This window comes from Folsomia candida, unplaced genomic scaffold, assembly GCF_002217175.1.
Source record: "Folsomia candida strain VU population unplaced genomic scaffold, ASM221717v1 Fcan01_Sc002, whole genome shotgun sequence".
Lineage (NCBI taxonomy): Eukaryota > Metazoa > Arthropoda > Collembola > Entomobryomorpha > Isotomidae > Folsomia > Folsomia candida.
The window spans coordinates 4,535,250-4,552,143 of NW_019091194.1; the positions used below are offsets into that span (position 1 = coordinate 4,535,250).

General features: G+C 36.9%; 3 protein-coding genes across 8 annotated transcripts; 1 reads left to right on the top strand and 2 right to left on the bottom strand.

The window, feature by feature from the left end:
- Window positions 1-1,078: 1,078 nt before the first annotated feature.
- On the bottom strand, window positions 1,079-7,657 carry LOC110843182 (LIM and senescent cell antigen-like-containing domain protein 1). Of its 4 annotated transcripts, XM_022089137.2 has the most exons (14): window positions 7,223-7,657; window positions 6,887-6,999; window positions 5,962-6,003; window positions 5,830-5,898; window positions 5,641-5,753; window positions 5,388-5,564; window positions 5,276-5,291; window positions 5,120-5,194; window positions 4,945-5,047; window positions 4,787-4,874; window positions 4,585-4,704; window positions 2,118-2,132; window positions 1,891-2,044; window positions 1,079-1,809 (listed from the first exon to the last, which is right to left on the bottom strand). In XM_022089137.2, exons 2-14 carry the CDS (start codon window positions 6,892-6,894, stop codon window positions 1,746-1,748), a joined length of 1,044 nt encoding a protein of 347 aa, XP_021944829.1. In that variant the 5' UTR covers window positions 6,895-6,999; window positions 7,223-7,657; the 3' UTR covers window positions 1,079-1,745. The 4 variants fall into 4 exon arrangements, 3 of the variants coding, with proteins under 3 accessions (XP_021944829.1, XP_021944830.1, XP_021944826.1); XM_022089138.2 differs by lacking the exon at window positions 6,887-6,999; XM_022089134.2 differs by lacking the exons at window positions 6,887-6,999; window positions 7,223-7,657 and adding an exon at window positions 6,096-6,347.
- Window positions 7,658-8,216: 559 nt separating this feature from the next.
- LOC110842894 (WD repeat-containing protein 44) lies at window positions 8,217-15,672 on the top strand. 3 transcript variants are annotated; one of them, XM_035848030.1, is made up of 16 exons: window positions 8,217-9,350; window positions 9,427-9,834; window positions 9,902-9,956; window positions 10,169-11,646; window positions 11,750-11,785; window positions 11,947-11,979; window positions 12,396-12,789; window positions 12,868-13,141; window positions 13,212-13,298; window positions 13,414-13,482; window positions 13,551-13,611; window positions 13,687-13,747; window positions 13,829-13,924; window positions 13,999-14,302; window positions 14,373-14,443; window positions 14,515-15,672. In XM_035848030.1, the coding sequence occupies exons 2-16, from the start codon at window positions 9,496-9,498 to the stop codon at window positions 14,808-14,810; spliced, it is 3,654 nt and encodes a 1,217-aa protein (XP_035703923.1). In that variant the 5' UTR covers window positions 8,217-9,350; window positions 9,427-9,495; the 3' UTR covers window positions 14,811-15,672. The 3 variants fall into 3 exon arrangements, with proteins under 3 accessions (XP_035703923.1, XP_035703924.1, XP_035703925.1); XM_035848031.1 differs by having other exon boundaries at window positions 8,218-9,822; XM_035848032.1 differs by lacking the exon at window positions 11,947-11,979 and having other exon boundaries at window positions 8,220-9,834.
- Window positions 15,661-16,720, bottom strand: LOC110842895 (trafficking protein particle complex subunit 1). Its single transcript, XM_022088757.2, has 3 exons — window positions 16,212-16,720; window positions 15,936-16,145; window positions 15,661-15,853 (listed from the first exon to the last, which is right to left on the bottom strand). Exons 1-3 carry the CDS (start codon window positions 16,308-16,310, stop codon window positions 15,728-15,730), a joined length of 435 nt encoding a protein of 144 aa, XP_021944449.1. The 5' UTR covers window positions 16,311-16,720; the 3' UTR covers window positions 15,661-15,727.
- Between the last annotated feature and the right edge of the window lie 174 nt (window positions 16,721-16,894).

Sequence of the window (16,894 nt, forward strand, 5' to 3'; positions counted from 1 at the left end):
TGGAATAATTTTTGTTTGAATGTATCTAACGTTAAACTGTTAGATATTATTTGTTTTTCATGGGTAATTATTTTTGTATGAATTTGGGCAGACATACATACTGGACAATTTTTAATTTTAATAGTCTGACTTTCGAATTTTAATTAATATGCAAAATCGTCATTTTAACTGAACCTACATGTTTTATGGCAACTTGAAATGTGCCTTGCTAGGGGGCAAATTTACCATAACCTAGGGACAAACTTTGGTATAAACTTAGGACCCTTAATCTACAATGCTATGACGCCAGAGGTCTTGCTCCGATTTTGACGAAACCACGATAATTATGTAACCTTAGACAAATAAGTAATTGAACATGTGTTCCAGGATTTTTCGTAATGCTTAAATAAAATTATGACGGAATCCGTGAGCGAGAATTTTCATTTTTACCTTGACATTTTTCATGCGAGGGAGAAAAATACAGATTCTCGCATACGAATTCCATGATAATTTCGTATAAGGTTAAAATGCGTCGGCATGAAGTGGTTTCCTCAAATTGCTCACGCACTCAAGTAACCCGAAGGGTAATTTTCATGTTCCTGAATATTCGTGTTTTCGGTTGTGGAAGAATTTTTGAATACATTTTCAGCCAAAGCAGGATTTTTCAAAAAGTTGCTAATTTTAAAATTTGAACGCTATTTCAAAAATCAAGGGACATGTTTTCTAAAAAATTACCTCCATAAAATTATAAAAACCTACTCCAAGCAACTTTGCGGGGCCTTTTAAGATGGTATTAATGCCATCTTGATAGTTAATGGCAACACATTTGGGTGGAAATGACATCCACTGGCTAACCACTTGACCGATCATACCCTTCTCCGAACTCATCCTTACTTTTTACCTGAAGATGAAGCATGCAAAATTTCAACTCGATAGCTTTTGTTTAAAGAGAGTTATCGTGCCTACAGACGGACGGACAGACAGACATCTTGGCAAATCTATAAGGCCATCTTAAAAGGCCTAAAACTGTTTTTGGAGAAACTTTTAATGTTTGAAACTTTTATGCTATTTCGAAATTTTGAAAAAATGTTACAGACCAGAAAATTCGAAAAATCAAAAGTTTTTGAATTGTGGAAGTTTCTTAAACTCAATGTAATTATGTGCAAAAATGTTCTTTCATTTTTGAAATGGGGTCAAAGTTTATCACTTTGAAAAACCCTGATTTGGCTTAAATATATTCACAAATTCTGCCACAACCGAAAACACGAACATTCATGAATGTTGTCCTGCAGGAAAACGTAAATTATGGTTCGGGTAATTTTGGTGTGTGAGCAATTTAAAATTACAATTTAATTGTCACTATTTTCCCGTGGATCTGGGAAAATAGTGTGCTCTAAATAGGTAAAATATTACTTCGTTCCAAGATACTATTAGTATTCTGGAGCGAAAACGATTACGTAATATCGAATATATTGAACATGAAGGGCCCGGCACTGAAGCTCATACCAGGTCTGAAAATTTCACGGTACGGCTCTGCTTACGGTAAAACTACTACAGGATGTTTATCTTAAAATACTTAAAAAATAGTGTATTAGTTTCATACATCAATTTCACATATAAAAGGCAGCTGGTTTCATTGATTGACAGAGGATAGTCAGACAGAAATAGGCAGTTTGAACACAATATGTAAAGGGAAAGTGGGCCAAATTGGCCAATTTTAAAATGCAAAGATTAATTTTGCTGCAGTTTGCATGGACTTTGTTATGTTACTGATTTGGCTGTGGAGATGGAACGGTCCGACGAGCGGCTTGCTCATGCATTTTCTTTAACCTGGAAACAAAGCATAAAATTATTCAGTTGTTCAATAAAGAGTCAAGCTCTATGAATAAGCTGAAATATTTAAGTACATACCGGCGTCGCAATTCCACTGGAAACTTTTCATAGCATTTCTTGCAAACTGGTTTCGTGTCAAATTCATAGAATTTTGATTTTGGATTCAACCGTTGGTCGCAAACCGAGCAAGCGAAATGGTGTTGGCACCATGCTTTATTTAAAGCTGTCACAACTATTGGCAAAAACATGAATTGTTATTTGACGCTACTTAAAATTATGCTCAATTTATACGCTGGCGTCCTTACCATCTCCAGTGATAACTGCAAAACGAATTAGGTATGAATGATGCGGGTTGGCGGGGCAAAATGAGAACGATGGTTGTCTTACCCCACAGTGGGATGAGACAAGATGAGACTTGTATTTTTGTTGGATATCAATAATAGTAGTAAACAGACAAGTTGAAACGTGTCGATACCTCCATAATTCATCCATCATTTCAAATTCATCAAAGTTAGACAGAATTTTGTATCGTTTCCGAAATTAAATTTTATTCCGAATTTCTGCGCCAACTTTGACCTTGTCGTCACCCCCCACCCACAATGGGATTCAAGGAGGGTCATCGAGCTTTCGAAACTAATACTGTTCATTGTAATATATCAGAATTCCGTGGATCAACGGCCATTATCGACGGGACGGGAATGGCTTTTGCCAAGTCATTCTCAACCACAGGAGAGACTGAGGAGGACGCCGCAGTGATTAAGTTTGAGACATCCATGACCATCAAACTGAATCTCCTTCAGAAAATGGACATTAAGACCATAGTGGTACTTGATGGGAGGAAATTACCTGCCAAATTAGAAGAACAAGAGCGACGACGTGACCAAAGAGCCAAGGAAAATGGGACGAATTATCTCCTCGCGAAGAACAATGGCGACGCCACTATCGTGAGATGGGTGACGGCGCTGTGTGACAAGTTTGGAGTTGATGTCATTGTCGCCCCCTTCGAAGCCGACCCCGTCATGGCTTGGTTGTCCCACAGTGGGTATGGGGACATTATCATAACAGAAGATTGTGATATGATCGGGTATGGGTGTGAGAAGGTGAGTTTTAATCCCGATTCTAAATACGTCAAATTGAGGATGATTAAATTCACGAAGTGACCACAGTGGTATCATTTTTGTTTCCAGATATTTTTTAAGATGGATAACAATGGCGACGGTGACTACTTTCAGAAGACTGACTTGGGTCGCATTTTTGATGTTGACGTCGAAGATATCAACCCAACTACATTCCTACGCTTTTGTATTCTACTTGGATGTGATTTTTTTCCCAGGATCCCCAATATTGGAATGACAAAAGTCTTCCAAATCATGGACGTGACTTCCACAATGGAAATTGATAAGGTACTGAATAATATTTCCCACAGTGGGTATTTATTTACACAACTCAGAATTAATTTCTTACTTAATTTGATCTAGATTTTGACCCGAATTCAACATCTCTACCCAGATATTCCAATCCCTCCTGACTATAAAGAAGGTTTCATTCAGGCTGAGCAGGTGTTCAAACACTCGTGGATTTTTAACTTGAAAAGCAGGAAAGTTGAAAACTACACACCACTCCCTGATTCCCTTCGGAACACCAATTTGGATTTCCTTGGATCCACTGTGGATGACGCAGCAGAGTATCAACAAGCACTCGGCAATACTGATCCCTTCAATGCTCAAGTGTTTCGGAATTTCAACCCCACCCACTGTGGGAAGGAATCTATCTGGAGCACCAAACGAAGAAGAAGTGGACTCCCCCATCAGCTGTGCAGACTATTGAAAGGAAGGAGGATAAAAATTATGTGGATTTGGAATGCCCCATTTGTGGTTCGAAATGGCCTTTTCCTAGCGCCCTTGTAGCTCATCTCAGAACCCACAGTGGGGAGAAGCCCTTCACATGTCAGATCTGCAAAGAAAATTTCATTCAAAAGAGTAATGCCGACGTACACAATGCACAAGCTCACAACCCCAAACATACGTTTCGCTGTTCCCTCTGCCCTTGCCAATTTGCGACTAACATGGGTCTTTCAATTCACGTATACCAGCGCCATCCCCACATCCACAATGGAAAGGGTACCTGTGAACTCTGCGGAAGTCAGTATGAAAAGCTGACAGAACACAGAAAACTTGCACACAACCCCGACCACGCGTATGTCTGCCAGAGGTGCCCATGCCGTTTTTCGTCGAAGGTGGGTTTGACGATTCACATTAAAAGTCAGCACGCATCCACAACTGGAAATACCGTCTCCACAATATCATCTACTACAAAGTAAACCCACAGTGGGAATTTGTAATTGGAATTCTGTCTCAAATATATTTAACTCGAATTTTACTTTGTATTGCAGCAGATTCCGCCCCGTTTTGGCAACTGTTACCTCCACCGTAACCTCTGATGACCAGGACATGGCGTCAACTCCACCATTGAAACGTAATACTTATAATAATTTACACATTATTTGTCGTTTCCCACAGTGGGCGATAAAAGTGGATCAAGTTTAATGTATGTTGTTTGTATTGTAGGTCAGGCCGAGAAGAGAGACAATCCCGGAGCAAAGAAATCAAAACAAACGACGATGCATAGTTTCTTCAAGCGTTAAATATAGTTCTTTTTACTATTTACCACTGTGGTGTCTTTTTTTATATTTATATTTACGTTTATTGATTAACTAAGCTTATGTATCAGATGATATTTTGAGTACATATATAGTTGTGGACGGTTTCTTACCTTGATTGCAAATGAAGCAAAGATTTCCAAATAACTGATGGTAGTGTGTCTCGCAATATGCCAGACCTTTCTTCTCATAATGCCGATGACCCAAGAATGGCTTCTCACATTTTGCACAAACTAGACAAAATTTTCACATTTTTTTACATCCAAACTTATCAAAATAAAATTGGAGTAACGAAAATTAATCAACTCAGCTAACCGAAATGTTCGACATGCCAATGTTTTCCAAGAGCGGTGACCACTCGTTCTTCAATTGGGCGTCGGCACGCACCACAAATAGGAATTCCCTAAAGTACAATCAGTGATAATGTAATTTTGGATTTATAATAATTTGATTGTTTAACCAGTTAAATTTACCATTTTGTCGTGGCATCGAAGACAGTACAATTGATTCATGTCGTTCGCTGCATATCCAGGGCGAGATTTCACTTCTCGAGCGTCAGAGTTCAATTCAACTCCACTGTACATAAAGAATACCAAAGTTATTTGGGTAACTAGCTATGATTAGTTAATTTAATTACAAATAACCTACCAAGCAGTACAGTTGAAATGATAAGGATGAAATACTTCACCCCTAAAACGGAGAGGCTTATCATCAATGACTCCACTGTAAATAGCACACAAAATTTAAATGTAATATTTCGTAAGATATATGAAACCAAGTAATAAAAATTGTAAAAAGACTTACTGGCATTTTTGGCAGACTGAAACGCCAATAAAAATTTGTATTACAAGTTAGTTTAAGATTTTTGTTTTTAGGTAAATATAAATGTAAGGACAACTGACGGCATATAACTCACCGTACTTTCCAAGTCCTTCTGCTTTCACTTTTGCATTACAATCGTGACAAAGAGCACGGCCTTGATTTTTTATAAAGCCTAAATCTGCAAGTTCTTTGTCACACATTTGACAACTGAAGCATTTAGGGTGCCAGCTTGCATTCATAGCTTTTATGACCCTTCCAACAATAAATTCGCCTACAAACAAATTGGAAGAAATATTTAGATAATTAAAATCCTTACAAAGAATGAACGCTAAATTCCAATCTCTTACCGCATTTCTGGCAGCATGGTGCAAACAGCACGTGAAAGTCATGCTCGCAATACTTTCTCCCATCAAATTCGTAGAAAACTCCGTCGGGGAATCTCCGAAAGCATTGTGCACACCTGCATAAAACCAATTTCACTCGTAACTATTAAGTTCTAAGCTAAATTTTTTATACGATTTGTGAAAATTACTCACACAAAGCAATCAGGATGCCACAATTCCCCATTGGAGTTTACAATCTTATCCTGTGGTTCGAAACCGTCACTGTAATAAATAAAAATGATATAGAAATACCTTGCGTGTAAAATAGTGACGCTTTCTCCTTACCCGCATCTGGAGCAAAACATACTTCCAAGGGCCAGGTTGATGCTGAAAGGAATACAAAAATTTTAATTTTCATTCCAAACAGCTAAAAGCAAATTCCGACAAATAAATCCATATCGCTTAACGTATTCTTGTACCTCTCAAAGTCCTCATGTTTTATGATGAGAGTTTTACTTTTACGACGAATAAACAAATTACTTTCGTCAATGTGCAACGATAAATGCTGCATTTTTAAGCAAATAGCATTCGAATACCACAATTTATAATGTCAACCGTACCGTATGTACATACATACAACTACAAACTAATTGTGAATGTAGTATTGAATGGACAAGTACTACAAGAATTATAAAAATAGACATGACACTGTGTAAGTTAAAATCAAGCCCATATTGAGTCCTTTTATTTGCAAAAGTAGTGGATGGATTCATTTACTTTTAAGTCTGACATTTCATCAAGCTTAACATCAACCATTTACACCACTGTATAAAGAGATAGCTCTGTTGTAGATAGATAATCACTCTCATTACTTACTTACTTAAACCCTCTCGAGTTGACATATACACATCATACCATACTCCATTTCATACCATATCAATTAACAAACACAAAAGGCATTAAATGTTTACTTAACCTGAACTCTAATTTACAATGCACCACAATCCACATGCACAACCATTATTGTACTTAATACTCCACACAAGTACTCGCTTAAAGTGTAAAATGTTACGCAAACAAAAAAAGCAGAGAAATATATAAAGCCGAGTTTGTCTTATCATCATCTTGGTTTCGCTTAAAACTTTTTAATGTGGCACGGCCAGGCCACTATCTCTTTTTTGCAGTTTGGTGATAATAAATAATGCACGTGGGTGAAAAAGGTTAGTCATTCGTCTGGAGAAAGTTAACGTGTACGAGTACTTGTACTTACCCTGGCATTGCTTTCCCTCAGATAAATCACACTCGAGAAATCCTTATATGCAATTCAATTCAAATTCAAGAAGAAGCAGAATTAGTCCATTCACGATAAGCCAACAATCACGTCTGAAATCACATAATATCAAATTACTCACAAAAATAGCAGCAGAAAAAGAAAGTGATATAGATGCAGTGCAGTGGCAAATAAATAAAATATGTACACCCACAACGCCTTTAAAAAAATGCTGCACTCTCTTAAATACAAAGTACATTTACTTTCTACATAGCGGTTAGTTAGCAATTAAGCGTACATATATTTTTTAGAAATTGATACAAATTAGTGCAATACCTTTAACTCGGGCCCCCTCTTCCGAACACTATTTTTTTACGAAAGAGTTAGCAAATGGCACACGGAGGAAGTTGTGCCAACTTAGAGAAAAAGTAAAGTAGGTACATTTATTTTAACACAAGGCTTGCCAAAAAGTGTGGGTGTGTTGCCAGAGTGTATGTAATAGTAATGTACACATATATATATGCATAAGTTGGTGGAGTTTAGTTGGTTTTGGTACATGTACATCTGTATATACGCTCTCAACCCTTTCTTTCTTGTTGTAATGTAAAATACATCAACATTATGGATGGTGTATGAATCAGAGAAGACTGAGATTATTGGGCTCTTCTTCTTGGTTTTGGGCGAGGTTTCCCTTTCTTTTTATGCAAGTCCAAATATGGAACATCTAACTTTGCGACATGTACATACGTATCTTGATATCAAAATGTGAAATTAATAAACTGCATTGATTTATTCTCCTATAATTCACTAATAATCAGCAAGAAATATATTATATATAGGAAATCTAAATGTGATGATGTGAATGATCTCACACAAATAATATTTACAAACCTTACTGTCTATAATCAGCAGTATTATGCAGCACATGTATTTACTGCAATGAGAATTATGCATGTATTTATGTAGATCATGAAAGTCAAGAATGTTCATGAATCTTTATCAAAGGTTTGGTACATAAATTACAAGTGAAGTCTACAATTAGCACAAGCACAACTTCAATTGGCTTTATCAATCATACATGATCGCGTTATATCAATCATGTCATGTGTCGCAAAAAATGCACGAGACTAGTAATGAGTAATGTCATCCCCACTTGTTGTCTAATTTTTGCATTCAGCCAGCACTCACCACTTGTGCTATAATGTACATGCATATAATGTATGTACCTATTCTATTCCATCCAGTAAAGTAATTGACATTTAAAAAATTCCAAGCCCACCAGACCAGACTATGTCAACATTAATAAGTAATTGAACAACCACATCCGAATTTTCATACTTCTGCTGTACACACATCAAGCTACCCCATATACGATATAAATACTTACATTCATGAATACGTGTAGATATGTAGCTCCATCATATATTGATTATTTCAATTCCCTTGCGACTCAACACGCCATTCTTCCATTAAACTCGTACTTTTATGCCATTATTAGCATGTGTCTCTTTCAGACACGGCTGCTACGCAATTATTTCTGCACAATTATATAATGCCACCGAGAACTATTCAGTTACAGTGCAAAAAACGCCTACACACAAATTCATGCCAGGGTCGCTGATTCACCATTATTTATTTCTTCATCAACGACATTACACCGTTCCCCATGCAGTTTCAGTTTTGTACTCTTGGTGCTGTATAAGTAAGAGATTTTACTAATTCATATGCCTTATTTCCCCGAATGACATGACACGATTGCACTTTATCTGAGTCATCGTTGCGGAGAAAGTTGTAATCCACCAACAACCCACACAATTTTGCATTCATATTGCGAAAAAGCGAGAGAAAGTTTGTGTCCTTGTGCCCATCGCGTGACGGTTTCGTGGCTCCAACAGTAAAAAACGCCCCACAGAAATAAATAACAATTTTCGTATTTTGTTGAAGAAAGTTGAAATTTCTAAAAATATGGAACCCTTATAAACTTGAAATATAATTAATATAAGTGTATCCTAATACCTGGTTATATTTTTGTTGCGATTTTTAATTAAGTTTCTTAGAATTTAGTGACCTGATTGAGATTTTCATTTGTATAAAAAAATTCAGATTTGTGCTAAATTGTAAATTTGAAATTGAGAAAGGACGACAGAGTAATTAGTTAGGTTTAATTTTTTAGCGGAAAATGATACATCCTTTGCACGTTATTCTTCAGCGTCGGCCTTATCTCTTGGTTCAATTCTGATCGTATTGGGAGTTGTAAAATATAATAATTTTACTTCAAAAAAGTTTGACACTTCCCGTTTATGATGATACTATCATTATCAAAGAGATAACTCTGCACTTGAAAGGTATTGCATTAGCCTTATCTAAATCTACCAGGATTTCCCAATCCAACCCATTAACTGATTGACATCAGCGAACTGAGAGTTTTCGGATTCAATGTCATTATTGTTGACGGGGTAGTTAGGTAGGTAGGATATCGATTGCGTAATTACAAGATAAGCAGGAGATAATATAACGCGTGTTCTCCTCTATTGGAGTAGGAGGGCGGAAGAGACAAAGGAAAACATAAAAAAAACATATAATCTCCTTGTTGATAACCATCAATCATCATGTCTCGCGGAGGTGAAAGTAGCACGGGGAACAGCAACAGCAGTACGACGACGACGAGCAGCAGCAGTGATGAAAGTGAATCCTCCTCCTCTGAAGAGTTCTTTGACGCCGAAGAGCCCAACACCGGAACTTTAATACGATTTTCGAAAAAGATTCTCGAATCTCCTCCAAATCGGGTAGATTTGACCACCTTGACACCGGCAGAGATTGATTCATGTTCTTCCGCAAATGATCTATTTTTCGTGACGCCACCACAGTCTAGTAGTATCAATAATTCTGGAACGCTGAATGCAAGTTCGGTCTCGATGGCTTCAATTTTATCAAGGGTATATATACTGGTTTGTTTGCTCGAAATTGCTTGGTCATAATTATATGCATTACAAATTACCAAATTATTATTTACAGAGTGAAATGGAAGAAGAGGCAGAGGATGAACGACGCAGGAAGCGCCTCGAAGAAGGTAAGTTGTAAAAAAAACCTCATTAAACCGGGTGAGATAGTCCGTCCACGTATATGCTTGTGGTTTCGAGACGGTTTCTCTTAGCAAATTCTTAATTATAATTACTATTCAATATTACAAAATTTTTCAACTAATGGAAGGGTTTTTATTTTTCCATTCTCTAATAATCAACGATTCAAACCGGGCCACTTATCACTCTTGAAAACGAGAAGCAAGAAGAAGACTGAATAACGATGAAGTCGAAGGGGATGAACAAACTAGTCCTTCAGATAGTCAGACATCAAGTGTCGAAGGATTATATGGAGCTATTTCTGGAAAAAATTCACACCCCTTCAAGGTTGTGGATCATGACAATGTCAGTCTACAGTCTGGCGTATCTAGTGGTCGTGTTGGCCGGCCGGGAACCACGTCATCGGTCATGGCAGTAAATAACTTTGGTTATTCTACTTCAATAAACAACAACTCTTCTTACCACCTGCCACCACAACAACCTTATATTCCAAGCAGTCCATCAATTTCTGCGTCCAGTTCCCCTTCTAGCAATTCGAACTCCAATACATTTCTTGCAACTATACAACAATCCTTACCGAATAGCCAACTCAATAATGCATCGTCTTCGTCTGATAATAGTGTACACCAAGTGCCTTTATCGCAAAATAGTAGTAGCCACGGTTTCGTATTTTCTGGTAATACAACCGCTAGTGAAACTTCAAAAGTTGGTAATGGAAATCTGACAAGGAGTGGTAACTCTAATCCAAAGAATTACAATAACGCACTTCCTCTTCTTACAATGGCGATGGCCCCAGAACCAGATCTAGTTGCAAGTTGTTTGGCAAAAGAGAAAGTTTCATCCGAATTAGGTGACAGTGGTGCTGCTGGCGAGTCTCCAGTAGTACGACAACTTCAAACAATGCCAGCCCCTGTAGCACCCCCAAGAAGAAAACGAAGAGGTATCGGTGCACTGGGAAAGACACAGTCGGAAGACGGAGACGACAGTAGTAGCCGTGACGTAACTCCTTTAAGAGAAAGTCCTCCATCCCCTTTCCCACCTCCCACTGAAGTAAATAATTTTCCTCCACCCCGACCTACTTCTTCCTCGTCGCGACAAAATTCCAGCGCTGTAATGTCACCGAAAAACCCGCCTAGTCCAACAGTGAGTATCAGATCAGTATGTCGAGAATTAGACAAAACTTTGGAGACCGCACAGCGAATATATGTCGTGAAAGCGCAGGATGAAGAGAAAACTCGTGCCAAGAACTCTGGTCCTAGAGCCCTGCGTCGTACTGAGTCACTGCCCAAAGATGTTATTGCCGCTTTTGACCAATCCGGAAGTCATCGTGATAAGACTCTAACAAATGTGGTGGTGGTCAATACATCGACGTCAAATATAAATTCGGCCTCCGCCGTGGTCCCCAACTCTGGAGTAGAAGTAGAAAAGGTGGAGACTGCTCCATCCTCCCAACAAGATAAGAAGAAGCCAAACGATAAACGCCACAGCTTGTCATCTTCGGAGAAAAGTCTAAAAATCGGAGCAACTCACAGTCGAAGTAATTCTGCACCAAAGTCAGGCTCAATTAAGCTATCTTCTCTGGTATCGGCCCTCGCTGCGAGGGAAGAACGGAAAGAAATGGATGGTGCTGGAGGTCTCGCACAATTTAATATGATCAGAACAAGGACAGATTCTGGAAAGGTACAAATTAGTCCTATATATAATATATTTCTTGCTGATTATTAGTGAATTATAGGAGAATAAATCAATGCAGTTTATTAATTTTGTTGAATTTTTTTTCTAGTTATTATCAGATATCGAAATATTGGAACAAGTGGAGGTAAGTCGGTGTTAAAATCTGTTAATACACAAAAACACATATACATAAACATAAAAAAGTGATTATCAATCAATAATTAATTATTGTCTGGTGGTGGTGGTGGTGAATTTGGGTACTTTATGCTTTCTTCTCATCCTTCTTTTTCTCTGTCTCGACGCTAGCGGCCAAAGTCGTTGGATTTACACTTTCATCCGGTACCTACTAAATTTAGTGTTTTCGCAGTATTTTTATTTGCACTAAATGTACTATCCTTTATAGAATGAACCATATAGTCAATTGCAATTTGCACTATATCTCTTCTCTCTCAATTTCCTTGCTATATCTGTCTATATATAATCTAACCTAATAAATCAAAAACTTACTTTAGACAAAAAGGATGCATTTAAAATAATACATAGTTAGTTTTTTTAGCTGTTAAAAAATAATAGTGCCTCTGCCTCTACCATAGATAAAACCTATACCTCTATCTCGCCCTACTAATTTTCCTGGATTCCTGTAACTTATCTAACCTTTCTAATGAATTACTTATTATTATTGCGTTTCCTCCTCATCCTCACATAATTTCTTGTTTTTGCTAACAAAAAATCTAAATGATCTTGTATAACTCTAGGTTCTTAATCTGGACACTGGAGAGCGAGTCCCATTGTCCATTGCGGAAGACAAAATTCCTCAATGCATTAACCCATTGTCCTTGCATATCATGAGGTTGACTTCAGAATACGTCGGGCAGCGAAGCAGTAGTAATGATCGAGATTCGGATGAAGAGTCTCTGGACTCGAAAAAATCATCGGCTGCATCTCAAGACGATGCTGAAACCTCTGGAGTTAAAAAGAAGACTGCACAAGTCCGACGATTTTTGGGGTCTACGGTGAAGAAAACTGTGAACAAGGCAAAGTCATTGGCACAACGGCGCCACGTCAAAGAGGATGTCGACATTAGCACAAACGAAGATATTCTGGGACAGGATCCTTTATTGAAAATGAAAGCGTCCCATAGTCATAAAGGTACATATTCAGCCAGGGTTTCATTTTTTCTTGCATAGTATGACATTTATGTACATTTAATGATTCATTATTTTTTAGGACCTTACGACTTTGATCATTTACAACAAGTACAAGAACTCTTTGGTGAACATGTTGGTCCCGTTTGGTGCATGAAATTTTCCAATTGTGGTCGTCTCCTTGCTACCGCAGGACAAGATAAAGTAATTCGCATCTGGGTGTTGAAGGATCATCTCCCATATTTTCAAGATATGCGCACAAAAAATACGACTGATAAAGTTTCCCCTACTCCAAGTCAAGAATCTATCGTTTCTCAACATTCTCATCATTCAGCAGAGGAAATGTTACAAGCATGGTATACAAAATACACAACTTTAAATAAATTATAACATAACTTTATAACATAATTTAATATTTTGGTGCAGTGAAAACAGTGATCCTCGCTCTCCATTTGTTCCACGACCTTTATGTACGTACTCTGGTCATACAGCAGATTTGCTCGACATTGCCTGGTGAGTTTAATTTTATACATTACATAGTGACAAATATCGTTATCGGTTAAGTGTTCGTTACTTCTTCCTCACTGCTTGAGAGAAATTAGAGAATAATTTCTTTGTTCTTTTTCAGGTCTAAATCGTTCTTTGTACTCTCTTCATCAATGGACCGCACCGTTAGACTGTGGCATATCTCACGCCGGTATAATAAAACAGTTTAATACTAAGCAAGAAATAAGTAATTTATAACCATGAATTTTTTGTGTGCAGAGAATGTCTTTGTTGTTTTCAACATATTGATTTCGTCACGGCAATTGCATTTCATCCACGGGTGAGCAAACTGTCACATACTCATTGTACGCAGTTTATGAATTTTTGGACAATCTAATAATTTTCGCATTTACAGGATGATAGATATTTTCTAAGTGGATCTTTGGATGGAAAACTTCGATTGTGGAATATCCCTGGTATTAAATTTATCACAACAAATATCTTTCACTACAAAGTTACATGATAATTACATATGTGCTGGATATATGTATTTATAGATAAGAAGGTTGCATTGTGGAACGAAGTCAACGGTCCAAACAACTTGATCACGGCAGCTAACTTTTGTCAAAATGGAAAATTTGCTGTGGTCGGAAGTGAGACTTATTTCGATTATTCACTAGGTCAGAAGAAAATTGCCATCATTATTTTTACAATTATTATTTTTCAGCATACGATGGGCGGTGCATTTTCTATCACACCGAGCAGCTCAAATATCACACTCAAATAATTGTCCATAGACGTAAGCGAATGACTGGAAGAAAAATTACTGGAATTGAGCCGATGCCAGGCGAAGATAAAATACTCGTCACTTCAAATGACTCTCGAATTAGACTTTACGACTTGCGAGATTTGAGTTTAACTTGTAAATACCGTGGTTTCACAAACTCGTCCAGTCAAATCAAGGGAACGGTTAGCCATGACGGAAAATATATTGTCAGTGGGAGCGAAAATCAATGCGTTTATATTTGGAGGTGAGTATTTGTATAAGAACTTGAACTTTTTGATAAAAGCAAAAAGACTAACTTGTTTTTTTGTAACAAGGACTAATCACGACTACTCCAAATTCTCCTCAGCCAGAAGGGATCGGAATGGATATTGGGAGGGCATCAAAGGTACACATCTTAAATCATCCACCATAAAAAACAGACTCATAAATAGTTTTTTTATATTTGTATTTATGTAGCACATAACGCTGTCGTTACATCGGCCGCTTTCGCTCCTGACCCAGACATCATTGTAAAACAGATCGAAAAACTAGAGGAGCAACCTTCATCGTCGTCTGAGTCAGAAAAGAAGCAACAGGGTGCAATGGTGAAATCTCCTTCCTTGACGAAATCTTATTCGCACCAGCAGCACAGCAGTCCCTCCTCTCCTGCAGGATATGTTCTAGTCAGCGCTGATTTTTCCGGTTGCATAAAAGTATTTTTTAGCAAAGTAAAGCCAAAACATAGTTCATTACCCGCATCGGCTTTAATATAGAGAGATGAAGAATCAAACATTTAAAAAATCAGTCAGTTGTTCAAAAAGACTATACAAGAACGTACTATAAATCTGAAACTACTACTATAGTTTTAAGTGAAACTTATTGTTGTAGATAGCCCTTATTTACACCAACAAGTGTTGTAAAGACTAGACAAATGATGGAGAAAGGTCAAAATGAGATTAATTTACATTTTGCGACATTCATTATTACTATATAGACGAACTGAATCTTCCATGACTTTTTTTATTGTTTTGAATTTCAAGAGTATAAAAATCACTTGATATAGTCATCATTCACAATATGCGTTCTAGGAAATTGTGTATCAAATCTATTATTTATTATTGTAAAGTACAAGTTATAGAAAGCAATTCATATTGTGATATAGCCCCTCAAGTTTGTTGTTTAAGAGAGACACACGTGAACGCTTTCTCTTCCGTACAATAATGAGCAACCATTATTATCAATTATCGATTATGACAAAACATAATCAAAATTATATGTCAATTCAATTTATGTGAATTGTGAATGTCACAAACCTTTTTGTTTTTGAACTAGAAGAAAAAGAATGACGGATAGTACTAAATTACAAGAAAACAAACGCGATACGTTATTTATAGCATGCAGGACACAATTTGAAAATGAAAGACTAAAAGATAACTAAAGTTTCTTTCAGCAACGATAATCGTGAATACGCATATTTGTACACGTATGTATCAATATATTGTTAATCACTGAGAAATGAGAAGAGATTATAATACTGTGTGAAGCCAAATTAATACAATCAAATAATAGCCAACTGAAAATGATTCGATTAGATACGACAAATTCGCAATAAAAATCGCTTAATTTTGAACGAAAGCATTAAACTAACATTTTATTTCTCAAGCTCTAACTATCTACATATTTGTATAATTTAAACTTTCGATGTATAACTTAATGAGGATTTGATTAATTCATCCAGCTTTTGGATAAAAAGTTCACTATCGATATACGCCCCTATTGCAAGCACCGGATTCTTGACCACATATTCCACAAAAACCTGTAAAACCAAGTTAGCGCAAGTGTGAATTTCTTAGCATTCGTATGCAGACTAACTATGAGCTAAAGGAAAACCTATATACCTGTTGATATATCGTCCTCAAAAGTTCTTTAATATTTGGAGCATTTAAGTCCGTGTTCATCAAGAATTTAACGCCTGTCGGCGATTCCCAATAGTTCATTTTATATTTAGTTGTTCTATACAGGAATGAGTTGTCGTTCATATCCAGGGGAGAAATCTTATCCAGGAATGATCGTAGAGAGAAAAGCATGCCATACACTAGTTTTCCTTCCTTTAGAATAATTTATAACATAGCATATTACAATTGCAAATTGAATGATTTTGCATGTTGTTTTACCTCTTCTCTACTCATGGTGCCTGGCTTTTTGCGATTCCACTCCCCATAATAAACAAGAGTCCCTTGTCGATCAAATATATACAAGTTGTGGATAGTCATGTCTTACTAACTTTGATAAGCAATGCGAATTGTTTAGTTTTTGTAAAATTTTCAAAATTGAAAACCCAGCCAACACTTCACACTAAAGGCATTCATCCATTCCCACCTTCTGACACAAATCCTACCTTATCACCATTATATTTCACGAGTAAAAAAAACAATACAATTCTCCAAATTTTCAAAATCGCAGAAAAAATTGAAAATACAAAATAATAATATTTTCCAATTTGATGTTTACAAAATCCGAACGATTCAACCGATTCCCACAAAAATTTAGCCTGCCTTTAGCCCCTTCCATCTCTATTGAAACCAACGTTGGTTTCTTGCTGGCTTCCACTATTCACACGTCTCGCCGCTACGTAAAAACAATTTTGAATCCTTTTTGAAAATATCATTTTCATAAAAAATACAATTTTCTTCTACTCGTCTCAGCTAATTCCGAATCTACGAGAGAAGGAAGCATATTTACATAATATTTAGCGGATCGCGTGTTTGTTGTATGGTCCAAATCGTGCAATTGTTTGTAACTTACATACAAATTGTAGGACTTGCAGGCAGAGAGCGTGTCATGTCAGCAGCTCACT

Coding starts and splice junctions, on each gene's coding strand:
- LOC110843182 (XM_022089134.2), bottom strand. CDS start 6,187: ATGCAGCATTTATCGTTGCACATTGACGAAAGTAATTTGTTTATTCGT. Junction 5,899..5,961: donor ATGTTTTGCTCCAGATGCGG/GTAAGGAGAAAG, acceptor TATTTATTACAG/TGACGGTTTCGAACCACAGG. Junction 5,048..5,119: donor CATTTCAACTGTACTGCTTG/GTAGGTTATTTG, acceptor CTTTATGTACAG/TGGAGTTGAATTGAACTCTG.
- LOC110842894 (XM_035848030.1), top strand. CDS start 9,496: ATGTCTCGCGGAGGTGAAAGTAGCACGGGGAACAGCAACAGCAGTACG. Junction 13,142..13,211: donor GAGGAAATGTTACAAGCATG/GTATACAAAATA, acceptor ATTTTGGTGCAG/TGAAAACAGTGATCCTCGCT. Junction 13,299..13,413: donor GATTTGCTCGACATTGCCTG/GTGAGTTTAATT, acceptor GTTCTTTTTCAG/GTCTAAATCGTTCTTTGTAC.
- LOC110842895 (XM_022088757.2), bottom strand. CDS start 16,310: ATGACTATCCACAACTTGTATATATTTGATCGACAAGGGACTCTTGTT. Junction 16,146..16,211: donor GCACCATGAGTAGAGAAGAG/GTAAAACAACAT, acceptor ATTATTCTAAAG/GAAGGAAAACTAGTGTATGG. Junction 15,854..15,935: donor TGAGGACGATATATCAACAG/GTATATAGGTTT, acceptor TTGGTTTTACAG/GTTTTTGTGGAATATGTGGT.